This window comes from Chlamydotis macqueenii, chromosome Z, assembly GCF_036417535.1.
Source record: "Chlamydotis macqueenii isolate bChlMac1 chromosome Z, bChlMac1.mat, whole genome shotgun sequence".
In the NCBI taxonomy this organism is placed as follows: domain Eukaryota; kingdom Metazoa; phylum Chordata; class Aves; order Otidiformes; family Otididae; genus Chlamydotis; species Chlamydotis macqueenii.
The window spans coordinates 66206618-66224727 of NC_141593.1; the positions used below are offsets into that span (position 1 = coordinate 66206618).

The following is an 18110-nucleotide window of genomic DNA, read 5'->3' on the forward strand; positions in this document are numbered from 1 at the left end:
ATCCACAACCTAACATCTCACTGTGGTGCTTAAGTTACAGCACTGCACCTCTCATGCTCAGTGCTGACAAATATGCTTCACCAGTCTGTTCATAAAAACAGATACACTAAATGTCTTATTTGAGTTTGGCTGGGCGTTTTTTTTCTGTTATAGCCTTCCTCTGCTTTACTACTTCGACACATCTTTGAAGGATCTGCGCTTTGTCTGCAGCTTGGATTGAACTCCGTCAGCTAAAGATGTGTCAAGGTCTTCTTTTTAAAAAGCAGTAAATACAAGTGCACTCTGTCCTAGACAGGCACCTCAGGCCTCAGTCTTACAGTGAAGGACGGCTCCAAGTCCCTCAAGGCCACAGGAGCATAGAGGGGTTTAAAATGGTAATGTGAATTTTACAGGAACTCCACTAAAAAAATAAATTCAAATTATGCTACACTTGAATCTTCAAGAGCTTTTCAGAATGACTTCTCAGATACCAGGTTGAGAACAAAGCACTGTGTCATGTGGTATAACGCTTCTCACAGTGCATTGCTTCCCTGCATGTTAACCATCCTCAGCCTTACCCGCCCAAAAAAATCTCTACAGGTTCAGCTTAATTTCAGTTAGCACTCAATGAAAAACACTGTTTTGTTTTTCTGTTGCTGTTAATTGCCCTTACTGCCTCCACCTCTCCACAATTGTTTCAGGTACTTCTGCTTTGTATTATACCCTTCTCAGACATCACTGTGCCAGCCTACCTGAGTACCCCTGGCTACAGCACCCTTGGCAAATCAATGCAGTCCAACAGAGAAGCTCTTTTCTGCTGCAGCAAAGCAGCTCTCTGGAAAAGGTTTAGCATTAAACCTTTCCTCCTGTGTATTTCCTCAAATATATCTGCATTTGGAAAGAAATCAAATAGTCCCAAGTCCAATAATAAAAACTGGCTATTCCTGATCTTATCCATATTATCTACAAACCACTTTGGTCCTCATCAGAAAGACTTACATTTTCACTCAACATGATACAAATTTAGAAGGAGGGAACTAAAATGCTCACTCAAAAACTTAAGTGTTAGTCTCCAAAAGTACAGATAGGAATACACGGCCACCCAGGGACTCTGAAACTGTCTAAACACTGCCTAAATATCTTTCTTGCATTTATATTATTCCATGCTATCCCTTTAGGAGCAGAAGATACCCTACAGCACAAGAAGGGCTTTAAGGTCTGAACAACAAAAGAACCAAATATATTAAAAGACTATAATGATGTATATTATTTAATCAACTATTCTTCAAAAATAAAAGAAACAGAAACAACAATGAAAAAAAAGATACTAGCTATATGAAGGCAGCATTTGAAAATGTATATTAGAATTTCTTAGAGATAACTCAAACCCCAGGAATTCTGTCCCACTTCGAAGGCAACTCTGCTGTTTGAGGAATCTCAAAGATAGTTTGGAATCTGTAGCATTTCTTTGATAGGAGCACAATGTGCTTGTTCCTATGAAGAAGGGATGATGGAAAGGAAGAAGGAATGTGAATGTGAAGGGCCAAAGTGATTCAGAAATGACAACAAGAAAAAATCCAGGAACACTGGGTTCAGGAAAAAGCTCAGGAACACTGTTTCTCTGTTGTCACAAAGACCTTCCTGCCTCTAAACTGCATCTTCAAATGAACCTTCTCCTTCTGAGTACCCTAAGAACTTCTAGTAAAACACACTTCCTCTCCAGTAATGACTTCAGATATTTGCAGGCAGTATTTGTAGTGTTTATACACTTGCTCTTGAACAAAGATATGTATTTGTTTTCAAGTGTGTACAGTTAGATCTTGAAATTCCTTTATTTAGGATTCAGAATAGCAGAAAGGGAAAGACAATATGAATTTGAACTCCTCTGTGTAGTTAATCCTACACGATGTTGCAGGCTGCAAAACCCTCCAGGACTACGAGGTGTGACAGCACTCCTAAGCTGCTGGTGTGCAGCTGCCTAAGGTACAGCGTCAGTGCCTCTCCAGAAAGCTCAAGCCTGTGACTCTCCTGTGCCAACACACTGGATAATACATTTCTCCATCCCATGAAGGAGACAAATGCACCCTTTAGTGCTGAAGTGCCTCATCAAAAAATATATATACTGACCAGAGTTTCCTACAAATGTGGCCCTTGGCAACTTGTTTTGCTGTCAACTTCCCAGTCGCATACAATGACTTACTCCCAAGCGGAAGCATCTCCCAGCTCTTCATTTCTGTTGATGTTGGAAACGACGACAGAGAAATAATCTAGTATTTTCAGCCTTCTTTAAAACACTGCTGCCTGCCTCTGTGCACCAGAAGTGCGGAGAGGGGAGACCTTATAGCGGCCTTCCAATACCTACAGGAAAGACGGGGCCTGTTGTAATAAGATAAGGGGTAATGGTTTTAAAATAGAGGGAGGTAGATTTAGATTAGATATTAGGAAGAAATTTTTTACAATGAGGGTGGTAGAACACTGGAACAGGTTGCCCAGAGAAGTAGTGAATGCCCAATCACTGGAAACATTCAAGGCCAGGCTGGACGGGGCTCTGAGCAACCTGATCTGGTTGGAGATCTCCCTGCGCCTTGCAGGGGGGCTGGACTAGATGGTCTTTAAAGGTCCCTTCCAACCCAAACCATTCTATGATTCTAAGTAGTCCAAAAAGCCTTGAATTAGGTATTACTGAATAACTCACTGTCTGATCCTGATGTTGCTGAGGAAGGAAAGCATTTACAAACACCACTTACACAGCAATTCTTGTAATATTTTTATTTCCTGCATAGCAGAAATTGTCATCCCCTTACACTGAGACAGCTATAAACTCCTCAAGAACGCATCACAGTGCAATTTTCTCTTCCATTTGATCCACTGGTGTGGTTCCATCTCATGGGCTGGCTGGACAACTTAGTTACTCTGACTGTGTATATGCAAGCTCAAAAGTGTGGTCAGAAAGAAGCAGCTTATCCTTATGCAAAAAAAAAAAAAAATCAAGCTAGACAAGCATTCTCATCAGCTTTGGCTCTACTTTTGGTTTTGTATTGCCCTTTCATTACTACAAGGCTTCAAAGTGTATTCTTAGTAATAGGATCTGTCTCGATATGGAAAAAAAAATTATTTTTCTTTCCCCCCTGAAATCTTTTTGTATTACTGCCTTGTCACTGAGTGTGCATTCCTAGAAATATGTATTTGTTTTTTTATTAGTAGAGATTGTACACAATCATACTGAACAAGATTTGCTGAGGGGCTGTAGGCCATGCTGTGGGTTGTGGTTTTCCTGTGAAAGAGGTGATATTTAACGTATTTTAACCTGTGAAAACAGTCACTTATCATAGCAGCTTTTAAAGTTTGTTAAATATTCATACAAAGCCAAGTGGCACAAATTTAGATGCCACACAGTTTCAGATAACAGACTCCTATCATTTGTAAACAGGAAACAAGATGAGTGAAAATTGCCACCCTTGCAGATAATTGAGGTGATGACCTACCCTCTTCCACCTGAAGCATGACTGTAAAGGGTGTCACAGCATTCTTAGAGACACCTGTTCAAACGCACAGCGCTGATACAGTTTGACAGCATGTACTGTATATTTATTGCCTCAAGCAGAACAGATGTTAGCAACACAGGAGATGCTCACTTTGTACTCTTTCAGGAATATATATACTACTTCTCCAGGAAGCCAGAGTTGGCAATTTCATTAGTTTGCACATTGACAAAAAAAAATCAGCAAAAGTAACAAGAAAATAAGCCCAGCAATTCTGAAAAGCGGACAGAAAATACAGAACAATCCAATTGTTTTTAAATTCAAAAACGTGCTATTAACCTGCAAAACAGCTTGGTTGGAAACTCATAATCACCCAGAGGATTACTTTTTCCTTAGCAGTACAATTTTGTGCCGAAACTCACAAAAGAATGCATTTAAAGAACTGACAAAGGAAAAGCACAGCACAAGGGAGAATCACAATGGTGAACACAAATACAAACTGAATGCAAACAAAGCGCAGGCTCCTTCTGTACTACTGTGAGCAGACCTGGTGAGATGCTTGTCACATAAAATACATAATTAGTTTGTAATAGCCTATCTGCTACAGAGCTGCTCGCAACATTTGAACCAACAGGGTAACCAGATATGGTTCTACTCACCATGATGTGAGTTTCACATACATGAAACAAAAGCATGGTGCAACCTGAACAGTATGTGAACTGGTCTGGAAGCTGCTTATTGGTGTTGACATGGTTAGGAAGAAAAGATATGCACGTGTGTTGTTCAACAAGACGCCTGACAGGTTGCATATAGAGACCACAGAGAGGGAAAGAAGCATGTGCAAGATCCACAACCCCAGTGCTCCCATAAGCTGTGGGACCTGATCCTGGCAAGAGGCAAATGCTCTGACACTGATCAGCCTCTCTCCTTTGGGCTGCATCGTAAAAATACTGTCGTAGAATCTGTAATTTCCTAACTCAAATTAAATACTTCCACAAATGATGTCCTCACTTCTTAGTATTCTAAAAGACACCGCAGTGTGTTCAAATGCTTCAAACAGCTCATTTTTTGTTTCCGTGGCTAGCTGTACTCTTGAAAGGATAACAGAGAAAATCTGAAAGGAAAATACTAACAAGTATTTTGAACAGAATCTCATCATTGTTCAACTTAACACTGACAAGAGTGCTCATGGCACTGTACAGTTAAAGCCCCTGTAAATTTTCCAAAACCATCCTTCTGCCCTCAGACTCAGTTCTTTTTCTGGAATAAACTGTCCCAGTATACAAATTTAAAGGATATGACTAAGTCTCCCAAGTCCTGGGCAGATACTTTGACTGAAAACCTCTGTCCTCACTCAGTCAGTATCTCTCCCCTTTCCAGTGCAGAAGATGGAGTTACAACTGCTGCAGGCAAGACACAAAAGGGAAAGCAGGCAGCTGCTCCCAGGACACCTCCTTGGCTCACTCCCTCCCAGGACCAGGACCTTGCTGTTACCTCTCTAACAGGTCAGTGTTCAGCAGCAGGACACGGCTCACCTGTAGCTCCCCACCCGCAAACTGATGCTGATGTTCCTCCATGCAAACATACTAGCTCCTCACATGCAGCTCTGTGTGCCTGTTCCAGAGCACATCCTCCGGTAACGGAGTTGAAAAGTTTGTTGGAGAGGACAAAACAAACTAGAAATTATTTTAAAAAAACCCCAAAATCTGAGATGACAAGCAAGAAAGTTAAAGAACAATGAAAGTTAACTTTGCTAAATATTCCCAAATTTTATAAGTTATTTAAATATTGTGAATTATCTATAAGATTTTTAATCCATTTTGCCCAACTTCCTTTTTGCACTTCAGAAACTTATTAAGGCAAAATCATACTTGTTAAATGTCATTTATTTTCAGCTCTTCTCTCTATTAAGATAGTCATCTTCCAGCTTTAAAAGCATGTAATTATACTCAGGCTTGCAATGAAACACTTACAAACATGCAATGGAGTTCTAGAACTTTAACATATCAATTTCAGCCTGTACAAGGCAGATATTATACACAACTTTAGTGTCAGGATTGCCTTTGAAATGTCCACGTCTTAACTTGATTTGATGTTTAAGTGGCCTTATTTTGTCAGGACACATAGCATAACTATACTTTCAAAAAAGAAAAAAAATTACAAATATAAGAACCGGAATAACTAGGTCTACTGCAACTGAAGATCAAGCAAGTTATTTGAAACTGTAGAGAGGAAAAAAAACAAAACTAGGGACTGATTAAAATGACCTGTTTGATATGCATAAAGACGTAACACGGCAAAAGTCATTTACGCAATATAACACTTAGCAGGAAAACAAATACCCCCAATATTATGGTACTTTTAAAATGTTCATTTATCTAATGTTCTCATCAAATGTGCCTATAAAAACCTGCCCTACAGCAATAATTAAGCCAAATGGATTGAAAATATTACATTTTACAAATCAGAAATTAGCTATAGTGGACTTCTAGTCTACAAGATTTTTTATGAATGTAACAAGGACTTATCACAGGAGAACAGCAAGATCAGAGTGTCTGACTTGGGTTAAAATATGTCAGCCTGCAGCTAGGCTTTTCAGAAGCTGCACAGAGAATCAACACAAATAAGACACTCAGAGGCTTACTACTCCATGCCTCCTGCACCTTCCTGCTCATCTTCCTTCCTCTTAGAATATCTTTCATATAATCTAAGCGGCTACATAATATTGCAGTTTCCAAGCTAATCCATCTGCCTAAATTTTAAAAGGTGAAAAATACACAACTCAAGACAAAATAATCAAGTACATTTAAAAAAAGAAGTTTAAGAAGTTTGTGCAGGTATGCTCTTTTGTGCACTAATAAAAGAAAAGGCAGATGAAATATTGGGGAAAAAAAGGAAATAAAACTCCTGCCAGCGTTCCTCAGCAGATCAAGTTCAACAAAGTCAGTATCATTATTTATGCTATGAAGAAAATGGAATAAAAGTTATACAAATTACTAAATAACTGCTTAGGGTGGACAGTAGGAACTCATTTCACTAGCATTTGTATTAGATTGTTTTTCTGTCTCATCACAGAATTTTGTTTCTTCTGCTTACAACAAAAGAGTTCTACTTCTATCCATGTCCATCGCAGACCCTGCTGAGCAGTGTTTCAGTGAACAGCACTGTTTAACATAGGAATGGAAGGCAGAAAGTTTCCTCTATTTTCTGCCCATCCTGCCGCAACTGCAGAAGTAAAATGCAGTGATGAGAAAATAAATTTTAACCAACTACAGTAAGCCTGGAAAAAAACCAGGAAGTTATGTAGAGAGAAGGTGGAGTGCTGCAGTCACTCTAGGCAGGTGTGGACATCATACCCACTGTCTTCTACAAGCCTCCTATTTATTCACCTTTCCTGTTTTTTTACATATAGGCTGTATAAGCCTTAAAACTTTCTTTGAAGACGCCATACTATTCTTTCTGGATACCCCAAGCAAAGCCATTAACCCTTCTCTTTCTTGAGTGTCTCCAAAAAATGCATTTTTATGGTGCAACTACAAAAGCTAGAGGCATTTATAGGCAAGTTCACAACTTCCATTAAAACACTCTGTATATATTTAGATCTTACTTTTAACTCTGTCTTTTTAATATTTTGTTTCTCTCTGAGTAGGAGAGAATATTCAGAGTGCCTCCAGCACAGTATGCAGTACCAGAATACAGGGCATTAAGAAGAGTGCACCTCTTCCATTCCCACCAAGAATGGCAAAGCACAGACTGCTCCCAAGCCACCAGTACAGTAATGAGGAGCAAGGTAACTGCTTCTGAAGTGTCAGTATAAATGAAAAACAGGCAGTAATCATGACTGTAGAAGACAATCCTACCTCTTACAACAAGCTATGATAGTATCCCTTACATGCAAACCAGCGACAGAAAAATAAAACACTGTTGGCTCTTAAAGATGTGATGTATTTTGAAGCATAAGTCTACTTATGCTTCACACATGGAAATTCCTTTTTAAAAATTCAATATGTCTCAACTGTTCTTGTTTAGAACCCCTCAGAGGATAAATAATGGATTAACAGACAACAAAACTTTCCATAACTAAGTCTTTTCAAGCTGCAACTGCTGCGCAGTATCAAGTTCAGAGTTTTATAGTTGGAAGAACTGAGAATCCGAAGATGAAAAACTGAGAAGCATTTCCAGTAGTACTCAGAAAATGTACAGGCATAAGTTTATAGGTAGCTCTGCAGCTTCACCAACATCAAGGCTTTCATATATAAAAAGTTAATATCCTACTTCTATAAAGAACATACTCCACTTCTCTGCTTACCACTAATTGTCAAATAATGCAAGAGACAACCACGCCCACCTGATTTAAATACCATAAAATGTTACTTGCTTGATATATTTCTATCTAAAGGCCTTATGACCCTCTGAATTTTATACCTTTTAACATTCAGGAGAAATCTTGATTTTTATGTATCTATACGTAGAAAAACTATCTGTTTAAAACATCCATGTCAGGAAGCTGCTGATTTGGAGATCACACGTTGTCTTCCTCTGCCTCGCCTTCAGTTCTCAAAGGCAGCAGTAAACTTCATTGGAACAGAAGACACATGCAGAAGAGGTATGTTAGTAAGACTGAGCCTTGCTGTTAGAGGAAGTTCAACTTTTATGTTCACCTCTCCCTAATCTCACTCGTTTCTTACACTACCTTATCTCTCTTCCTTAGAGTCAGGAAGAAACAGATACGGGAGAGATGACAATTTTTAATACAAGGGACCACAGAGCTTATTGCCTAAGTAAAAGCAGGGGGATCTGTACTGCCAGAAGCACTGAAAAAAAGGGTTATTTCCATTGCTACACGCAAACAAAGACAACAGTTCATTCACTAAAACAGTGCATAGTTTCTGAGAACATCATGCAAGAAAGCATACAGACGCCTGAGAATTCGCAATGCATCACACGAATGTTTTTTCTTCAACTGAAAAAACTGAAGGACCAAGCCTACACAACCAGTTTGAGGCAAACAGGAAACAAATTTTGTAAGAAAAAAGGTGGTATGTACAACTGCAAAAAACCCACCAGATCTTTGTTTTCCAAATACCCTCAAGGTCTTAAAGTTTAAATCTGCCTGACAATGAAATGGGTCACCAAGCTTAAACTTAAAAGTTAAATATTTTAGCTACTTTCCTGCTGCTTATTTGGACTGACAATGGTAAAGTTACACATTACAGACAATTCAGTTCACTCCTGTAGAAAATGAAGAGTTTCAGTACAAAGCTGAGCACTATAGGCTGAAGCTGCCCAAGGCTGCAAACAACTTTACACAGTCAACAGGGACCATTTTCTTCTTTAAATCCATGACACAAAGACATGTGGACAAAGTTGCAAGAGTGTTTTAGTGTGAACAGAGCATGTGCAGAGGCTGTAGCCAGTTACAGAGTTTGTAAATTCATGTATTACAGATCATATTCATAAATTGTGTACATAGCCAGCTGAAACGTAAGAATATTGTAGAGATCCCTGTAAAGAGATCCTTACTATAAGCTGGGTAAGTAAATCATGTTGGATCTCAAATGGAGCCAGATAAGTAACTACACCATGCAGTACAATTGCCAGAGGTGAGGGCATACTCCTGGAGTCACATCATCTGGTAAATAGTTTCTAAGTAAAATGTCAGCCTACTTACAACTTACAGGACATGCATTACTCTGTCATCCAATTCAATACACTGATAAGAAAAGTTCTCTCAGCATCTTGAAAATTCTGGACCACAGCTTCATTTTTTTCCTTTAATTAAATGAATTTAATCAGAGATAATAGATATGATAGATCAAAAACAGTCTAATGCAAAAACTGCTGTGCATTGCAAGTCTGGAATTTCTGGCTCTTGTAGTTAAGCAGTGAAACTTCTGATAGTTTTCTGTAGCAATGTGACAGCCTGGAAGCGAAGTATACATTTCAGGCTCATTTTCCTGACCTGTTCCACACACTCAAGATTATACAGTTATTCTTACTACAGCTTCTACAAGTATGAGAACTTTTCTCAGTGTTCTGAAACCTCCTCTTAGGGAAGTTTCTGCTTTCTTATCAATAGCAGTATTTATTGGATTTTTGTTCTTGGAATAAAATTGGTTTCATGATGTATCTTGCCAAGAGCAGCAACCCTACTTGTATACAGAAGTTCAGAAAGACCTTGAATGAGGACTGTGCTATCTCAGACTATCCAGGCCTCCAGTTGCCTCCTCTAAGGAAGAATCAAAAAACCTTTTCTCTCAATCTCATCCTTAAACATTTTTGCATTCATCCAGGGCCTGTCTTTCTTACTTATTGCAAATGCTAAAGACTTACAAATTTGCTTGATGAGAAGACTAAACTCAGTTCAAGGGTGTACCTGCAAGCTTGTTTGTGTTCTGAGAAGGAAACGGGTGATGTCCTCATCAGAACAGAAAGCAGTTGAGAGATAGCTGATGAATGTGAGAAGCAATTTACAATTGTTTAGTCTTTGCACGTCATCACAGTTCCTCCAGCATTATCTCTTTTAATTGTCCTCTTTTTCCGAGGTCCTACAGATAGAAATTAGTCCTCTATTTTGGAAACCAAAAAAAAAAACAACAACAACAAAAAAAAGGCACTTAAATGCATTGCCCCAAACTGCATCACCTCAGGCTGTACCTCGAATACTGTGTGCAGTTTTGGGCCTCTCAGTACAAGAAGGACACTGAGGTGCTGGAGTGCATCCACACAAGGGCAACGAAGCTGGTGAGGGGTCTGGAGAACAAGTCTAATGAGGAGCGGCTGAGGGAACTGGGACTGTTTAGTCAGGAGAAGAGGAGGCTGAGGGAAGACCTCATTGCTCTCTACAACTACCTGCAAGGAGGTTGTAGGGAGGAAGGTGTTGAGTCTCTTTTCCCAAATAACTTGTGATAGGACAAGAGGAAATGGCCTCCAGTTGTGACAGGGGAGGTTGAGATTGGATATTAGGACACACTTCTTTACTGAAAGAGTGATCAGGCACTGGAACAAGTTGCCTAAGGAAGTGGTGGAGTCACCATCCCTGGAGGTGTCCGAAGAACATGTAGACGTGGCACTTCAGGACATGGTTTAGTAGGTGGTGTTAGGTTGATGGTTGGACTTGATGACCTTGGAGGTCTCTTCCAACCTTAAAGATTCTATGATTCTATAAAAAGCTGAGGAGTGAGAAGGCAAATGAAGGGAGTACATCATGGTCTAGATGCTCAGCTCTGCCACCTCCTACCTCACTGAAATGGGAACATATCATTAGCATCCACCAGCTCTCACTGTTATGCCACCCCACAAATATTACTTATTTTCAGAAGGAAACAAAGGGCTAAACTGAGGGGGAAGTGGAAACACCACTGTATTTCCTTAAATATCCATTGAAGTGCAGGTCCTGCCTGCATGCCATACAGGCTGCACCAAATCTACAGCCTGAATTGAGCCAGAAGAAAAGCTGTGTTTTTCATCTACTCTGCTTTGCTGTCAAAAATGGGGAAAGTATTCACAATATCAAACTTAGAAAGCAGAATGGCATACCTATTGAAGCAAACAGAGTAAAATATCTAGATTTGTTCAGTCCAGAAATGTATATAAAGTCTGTAAAAACTAGGAGGAAAAAAAAAAAATCATGTCCTATTATTTTAACAAGTAAGAAATAAACATTTAAGATTTCCAGATTTCTATTTACTCTGTAGAATGATGAATATATATTACAATCTCAATTTCAAATGAAGTCAGACCCCGAACAAACAGTTGCAGAACTAATAGTTTAAAATATTTCCATTGTTACATTCCATCTAGAATTTTTGGGAAATTAATTAAAAGAAAATTAAATAAAATTCAATTACTATAGTAACATTTTAATATTATCTGTCTTTTGTCAAAAGTATTACACTAGTAGGTTTAATAAACCAGCATATCTCTCTTCTCTTTCACTGGTAGATAAAATCCTGTAACAAAATTCTTCAAATGCATATATAAAGAAGATACAAAATAAACAAAGTATTGAATTCTCAGAAGGAATCTATACATAGCATTCGTACTGGAAAAAAAAGAGCTCCCCCAAGAAGCCCTTAATGGTTAAGAATAAAATCATAAATGAAATAAAGAGAAGTAAAAACAAGAAAAGAACAAAGCCTTCTGCAGACAAATTGTAATTAGATAACTGAATCTGATTAAATCTGTAGAACAGATCTACAGAAAAAAAAATGGTTAATCATCAAGAGACAACACTGGGCAGGAATAGGTTATTTATCCTAGCAATTTTCAAGCATAAGTGTTAACTATAGATCATAGGTAAAAATATGCAATAATAAATAACTTATATGGTAATGCACCTTATTGGATCTTCCTAATGAAGAGGCACAGCAGAAGCGCTTTAAAAATACACTCCTACTTCTCACATTCCTCTTTGGAGATATTCAGAGCCAATGATCTGACCTTTCTGAAGCCCTCAGACCTTTTCTACAGCCTTTATTACTATTTTGGTTTTTTTTTTAATAGGGTTCCAATGTTTATAGAAAATGATCACAGTTGTTTAGAAAGGTCTGGACTAGATGGCCTAACAAATTACTGCTACTAACAGCAGGAAAGAATGTGCAGGAAAGTGTGTGCCTATGTGGATAATTATTAAATAAAGTACTGAAGGAAACAGATATTAAATAAGCACAATAGTTTTTGGGATCAGTCTTTGTTTGCAAATCAAAATAATAATTAGCAGCACAGATTATCAGGATTATTAATTTGTGCTCCCTCTGCTGGTTAACTCACCCTACAGCCATAAAAATAATAACAGTCTGTAAAAATCCCCTGATTATTGTGTTGCAACCCAACAGCCCAAAACATCTGGAAGTAAATTATATTATTAAAGAAAATCCTTATACACAACCAATATATTACACACCAGTTCTACATGTCACCTTAGCTTGTTAAAATGTCCAAATGAAAGCAAAAGGATCTTGCAGTTCAAAAAGATGGATCCTATCATAATCAGCTTTTTTTGTGTGCCTAGTGCATAGAAATTCCACTTCCCTCAGATTTAGACATGCAGTTAAACATTTCAAATTCTGAATCACTGTAAGAAGCTGCTGCTAATAGGATTTTTAATTGAAAGCTCTTTTTTCTCCTCCTCATATAAAACACCATCAGCCACCAAGCTGTGAAGTAGCCTAGATCACAGGACAACTCAGGCTAGAAGGCAGGGTTTGGCAGCCCACCTGATCCACCTCCCTGCTCACAGCAGTACTAGACTCCATGCATCAGTCAGGATGCTCAGGGATTTGTCTCCTTGACTCCTGAGTATCAACAAGGCTGGCAACTCTGCAGCCTCTCCAGGTAACTCATTCCTGTACTTTATCACCCCTACAGTGAAAAACTTTTCATGACATATGCAAAACATTCGTTAGATCCAAATAAAGTATAATTCAGAGTCTACATATAAGCTGATGTCAAATTTCTAATAAAAGACTGGAAAAAATAGTTCACCAAAAATCATGTGATCTATCACAATTACTACTAGTCACAAGCAGCGTATTTCCTGGACAATGCAAATGTCACTAGCAGCTTGAATCCCCTGAAAGAACCAAAGACTGCCTTACTTTGGAATTTTGATTATATAATACCTACAGGACTCTGCATTTCATCTGAAGCTGGCAAAATATACTCTATAAATATGCATATAGCAGATCCTCTGACTCTTTTTATTTCATGAAGCACAAATAACATTCATATATCCACAGGTTTTCTGACTGCCTCTCCTGGAGAGATAATTTAAATACTAACTTTAAATGTCAGCTTCTGACAAAGAACTGTTTAAATGATCTTTAAGTGTAGTGAGTTATAGTAAACATTAATGTATTGGTACAGTTACTTCTATTTAGCAAAAGTGGAAATAACGGCCAATTTCATTTACCCTGCACAGTATGGAGTTTTTTATTGATAGGTTTTAGCTTTCTAGATAAGCAAGACAAACTTCTATTGTTATATACAGATTAGAAATGTAAACACTTAACACTTCCCACGACTGACTCCAGAACTGATTCAGAGCATTATCTCAAAAAGGCAAAGAGCCAGTGTGACAAAGAGCACTACTGCCCCCTAAAGAGTCAGCCCACAAAAGCTCCTCTGTAACCGTGTTTCATGTCCTTCTTGAAAAAAATACAAGTTATTAATCTATGAATTATTACTATGAAATAGTTTCATAAGAAAGACAGACAATCATTAAGAAAATATACACTAAATTAATGCCAAATTTCTGCGCAAAAGACACACATATAAGTTCAGGAAGAAAAGAAAAGAAGTATCGAGGATTTTCAGGTAATTTAATACTTAGTGCACAAAAAGATAATGAAGATGTAAAATACAGCACAAGAATTATGTTCCGACACTTCTGTCAGTATATATGCAGATACGAGCCAATCTTAAATCTATTCTCTAATAAGATGTAATCATTCAGCAAAACCCTGTAGTTATCTTCACACCAACCCAGATTTTTAAATTTTAGTGTCTGTAGTGTGCGAGCATCAGTATGTTTTTCTTGTTGCACTGTTCTTTCTAAATGCCAGTCACAAGTCTACTCCAGGCTTGTAATTATTGCAAAATAATTCTAATCTTGGTATCTAATTATACTCAAAAAAAGAAATAGAGAGGAAACAATAAAAAAAATCCACTTTCTGAATTCTGTTTATAAAGAAACAGATGAACTTATTATGTCATGTGAAAGTGACTTTCTTTTTGGTCTTTTTTTTTTTTTAATTGTTTTGCCACAGAATTGAATCTGTATGCAGTGCTGCCCAATGCAGTTTGGACATAAAATATTGTCTGGTTCCTGTATGTGCATTTCAAGAATACAGATTGCAATGAACTGCTGACAAAAAATAAGAATGTTGCAAGTCCTAATGAGCAGCACAAACATAAGCTGTGTATTCTCTTTTATTCTACCATAAATCAGAAATTCTACTCACGTTAGTAAAATTACTGTGATTTATATGCAATGCTAAAGCAGAACTGAGTTCTGATTTTTCCCCTCAAATCTTTTATACTGACTTTTTCATAGATAAGCATTCTGACAGACACCACAGAAGTAAAGGCTCCAATTTCTGGTAGCAAGATAAAGTTAAAAGCAAGTCATGTGTTTAATTTAAAACATGGTAGCTAACAAAAGATACAGATTTTATGAATAAAAAAAAAAAACAACCTATGTTCATAGGGGGTTCTGGCACTGAAACACCACCAGTCACTAAAATCCCTGAACTTTAGGCTTTACACCTTAAAACCTCCAAATATTGGCTTTCTGTGGCCTTGCATACCATGTCATCACTCATATAAATACATTATTGCACAGAAAGGTTGCAAGTGATGAGTAATATTTCACATAACTGCACACATGGTAGAAGGCTGCAAGCTACTAGGCATTAATTATAAGAAGTACCAATCACACACTATATAATAAAAATCAATTCTCTACAAAGATATTTTAGAGACCTAAAATAACTACATTACACGATATTTCTCTGTTACTTTACAGCACAAAGAGCTGGTAACACAGTTCTCAGCTCTCAGTCTATGTAATACGTATGCTATTACAACAGTATTCCACAATTCCAAGTGCTTGCTGTAATTTTATGAAATGTAAAAATGAAAACACTGTCAGGACTAATAATCAATAGTTCCAACTGATGCCTCAGAACTTTGAACATAAGGCCATCACCACAATTTACTCTAACTCTGCCAGGCATATATTTCTTACCTTTGAATCTTCATTGCTCACACCCAGCTCTAGCATAGCTCGAGGAGACTTCAGCTTCGTTTGCATGGACTCTGCCATTTGAAGATTAAGCTGCCATCCAATTGTTTCAAGCTATAAAGAAAAATTTACATTACAATCAGGTAACACAGAAGCACTCAGGTCAACTTTCAATATTGTGAATGGTCTGTGTCAGTGAACGAGATGTCAGGCTCTACAAATGTTAAGTGTTTTCATACAATGCACATTCTGCAAATTCTCCTGGACTCCAAGATAGATTTGCTTCTCTCTGTTGCCAAATTTATCATCCCAACTGCCTGTGATCACCTCAAAAAAAAGCAACTTCATATGCCTCAAATCCACTAGAGCCATTCCATAAAACATAACTAAGGATCCAAAATAAGGTAGTTTCCTCTTCTTTGTGGAAGGTTACACGAAAAGTTGTGGATTTAGTTTTACTTCGTATTTATTTTTTTTCTAGGAAAAAGAAAAAAATTGCCAATTGCCAACAAACCAGCTAAAAATGGTAATTTCTTAATCAACAGATCTACTCATGTGTGTTCTACCATATACAGATGTTAATGACAAAAATAATTCCGTGCTGCTTTTCAAATTGTTACTACTGAAAAGCCAAAAACCAGTTAAGCATGTCAGAAACGGAATTTTTAATAGAAACCTACACAAAAATACATTTCAAATTGCTTTTTAATCATTAATCTAAAATTATATTCAAACATTATCAAGCTGCACCTCACAATAAATGAAGTATGCAGGAACAAAGCTACAAGCCTTTCACAAAATAACCTACCTGGCCTCCTTTAATAAAAAAAAAAAGTAGAAATACAAAGTCTTACTATCTGGCAGGTTAATTTGCATAGAAATTCTTTTTAATGCAGTGTCTCCCCTCTGCTAGTAAATATTGCGGCTGACTTGGTAAAAGTGAAAGCCTGCCACACCTCAGTTAATCCCTCACCAGTCCAACAGTTCAGATAAAATCAACAGCACAAAGCCGTCCCAGAGGTGCTGTACTGTGAACAGCAGAGAAGCCAATACATGCTCTGCCTCCCACAGTGACAGGAATCTCTGGATGAAAGATAGGAGAGAAAATGAGTAGAAGAACATCTTCCATGGGCACATTTCAAAGCCAGAACTTGCAAAATTTATTGCAGCTATACTGTTTACCCTTACACATTAATGTATGTTATATTTCATTTCTCTGTATATTGCATAAATATTATGCCAATTATGTAACAAGTACTGAAAGCCATATGACTAAGCATATCAAAAGGTAAATCACGTACCACAACCAATGGTACCAACCAGCACTGCCAATCCAGGATGGTTAGGGAGTTTAGCCAAGGCCAAACAAAGTTCACAGAAAGACTGACATTGTGTTCAGCTACAGGAACAAGACAGTAAGAAGAACTTCACCAGGTCAGCCTGCAGTCTGTCAGCTACTCTGCAATAAATGTCCCTATTCAGGCTTCATTCCGTGGTAAAAACAAGGACATTTACACCTTAATCAAATTGATGAAAGCACGCATACAACACAAATGGACACAGCTAAAATGCTGTAAATCTGCTCTAGCTCACTTAGTGGTAGGTATAGCTTTAGTAACAGCATGCCCACAGCTTATGAACTAAGGATGCTTTAAAGAGACAAGTTTTATAAATTCTAAAAGCAGATTAATTTTTCATCATAATTCTCTGTTTACATCTTGGTGGATGAAAATAAAAGGGCATTGCCCATCCCACCTAAGAGTACAGCACAATCAAAAGTGAATTCTGTGGATGTTCTGAAGCAGTCACACTAACAGACACACCTGCTAAGCCCCCGTGCTGGTCAGAATCTTCCAGCAAATTACAGCAGAACAACACAGCTGAAAAACTTTTTTTCTCTCCACAAACCTCTATAAAATTATGTAAGGATGAGAAGAGGGGCTAAGGAAACTTTAATAGATATGGCATTTATTGATTATTGCTGTGCATGCTAATACAAATAGCGTTTGATGCTTTGCTAACTAGCTATTGTAAAAACTACCCGAGGGGGGGAAGTCTTGTATTCCCCAACCGAGGGGTCTTGCTTTGTGCTTTGAACTCTTTATCTGAAGTGAGAAGTCCTGCACCTCCCGCACAAGGACAGTCCTGATAAGAACCAAGGGGTCTCCTGCGAGAAGTCCTGCACCTCCCACACAAGGACAGTCCTGATAAGAACCAAGGGGCCTCCTTCAGGAGCCAGCTAAAACTGGACAAATGACTTCTTGGAACTAATTGTAATACCTAAATGACCTCTTGGAACTAATTTTAATACGGAGCGGGGATAGCTCATGCATATGTATAGGCGTGTTTTTTTTAACTTCATGCATATGTAACACTTGGTTGTATAAAATTCAAAGTGAATTGCCATGCCAGGCGCGCACGATTTTGGCGGGACTACCCCCCGTGCTGCCCGGCGCCGAATAAACATACCTACTTTACAATCTTACAGATTGTGGAGTCTGCTTTCCGCACGTCAGTTTGGCGAGCCAGGCAGGAGGCTCTCTGCTTGGCTGCGGGATCGACTGCGGAGCGGACGCCCCTAGGCGCGCCCCGAGCACTTTCCTCGGAGGAGCCTCCGCTGCCAGCCGCTCACCGCAGGAGCAGACAACAACCTCCTAAAGCCGCGGACCAAAAGGTATGTTTAATGGTAGGGGCCTGTAAGTCGTACGCGTGGCCGGGGCAGCTGGTAAATCGCGCAGAGACGTCTGGCGTGCAGCATAGTCCCCTTTGGGTGGGTACCCAGGTTGGTTTGGGGCTCCAGTTGGGGACTCACTGACCGATAGAGTGACCACTAGTGATCCTGGGAGTAGATCAAATTAGTCTGTGTTTTGCTGGTATCGATTTTTGGTTCTTGTAATAAGGCA

The 18110-nt window shown here is 38.4% G+C and overlaps 1 protein-coding gene across 2 annotated transcripts in view; it reads right to left on the reverse strand.

Moving 5' to 3' along the window:
* COMMD10 (COMM domain containing 10) overlaps positions 1-18110 on the reverse strand; it is a 127027-nt gene that overhangs the window by 77084 nt on the left and 31833 nt on the right. For both annotated transcript variants that reach the window (XM_086770970.1, XM_086770971.1), the window contains exon 5: positions 15211-15321. In XM_086770970.1, coding sequence (XP_086627096.1) covers positions 15211-15321 — 111 coding nt within the window. The remainder of the gene's footprint in view (positions 1-15210; positions 15322-18110) is intronic.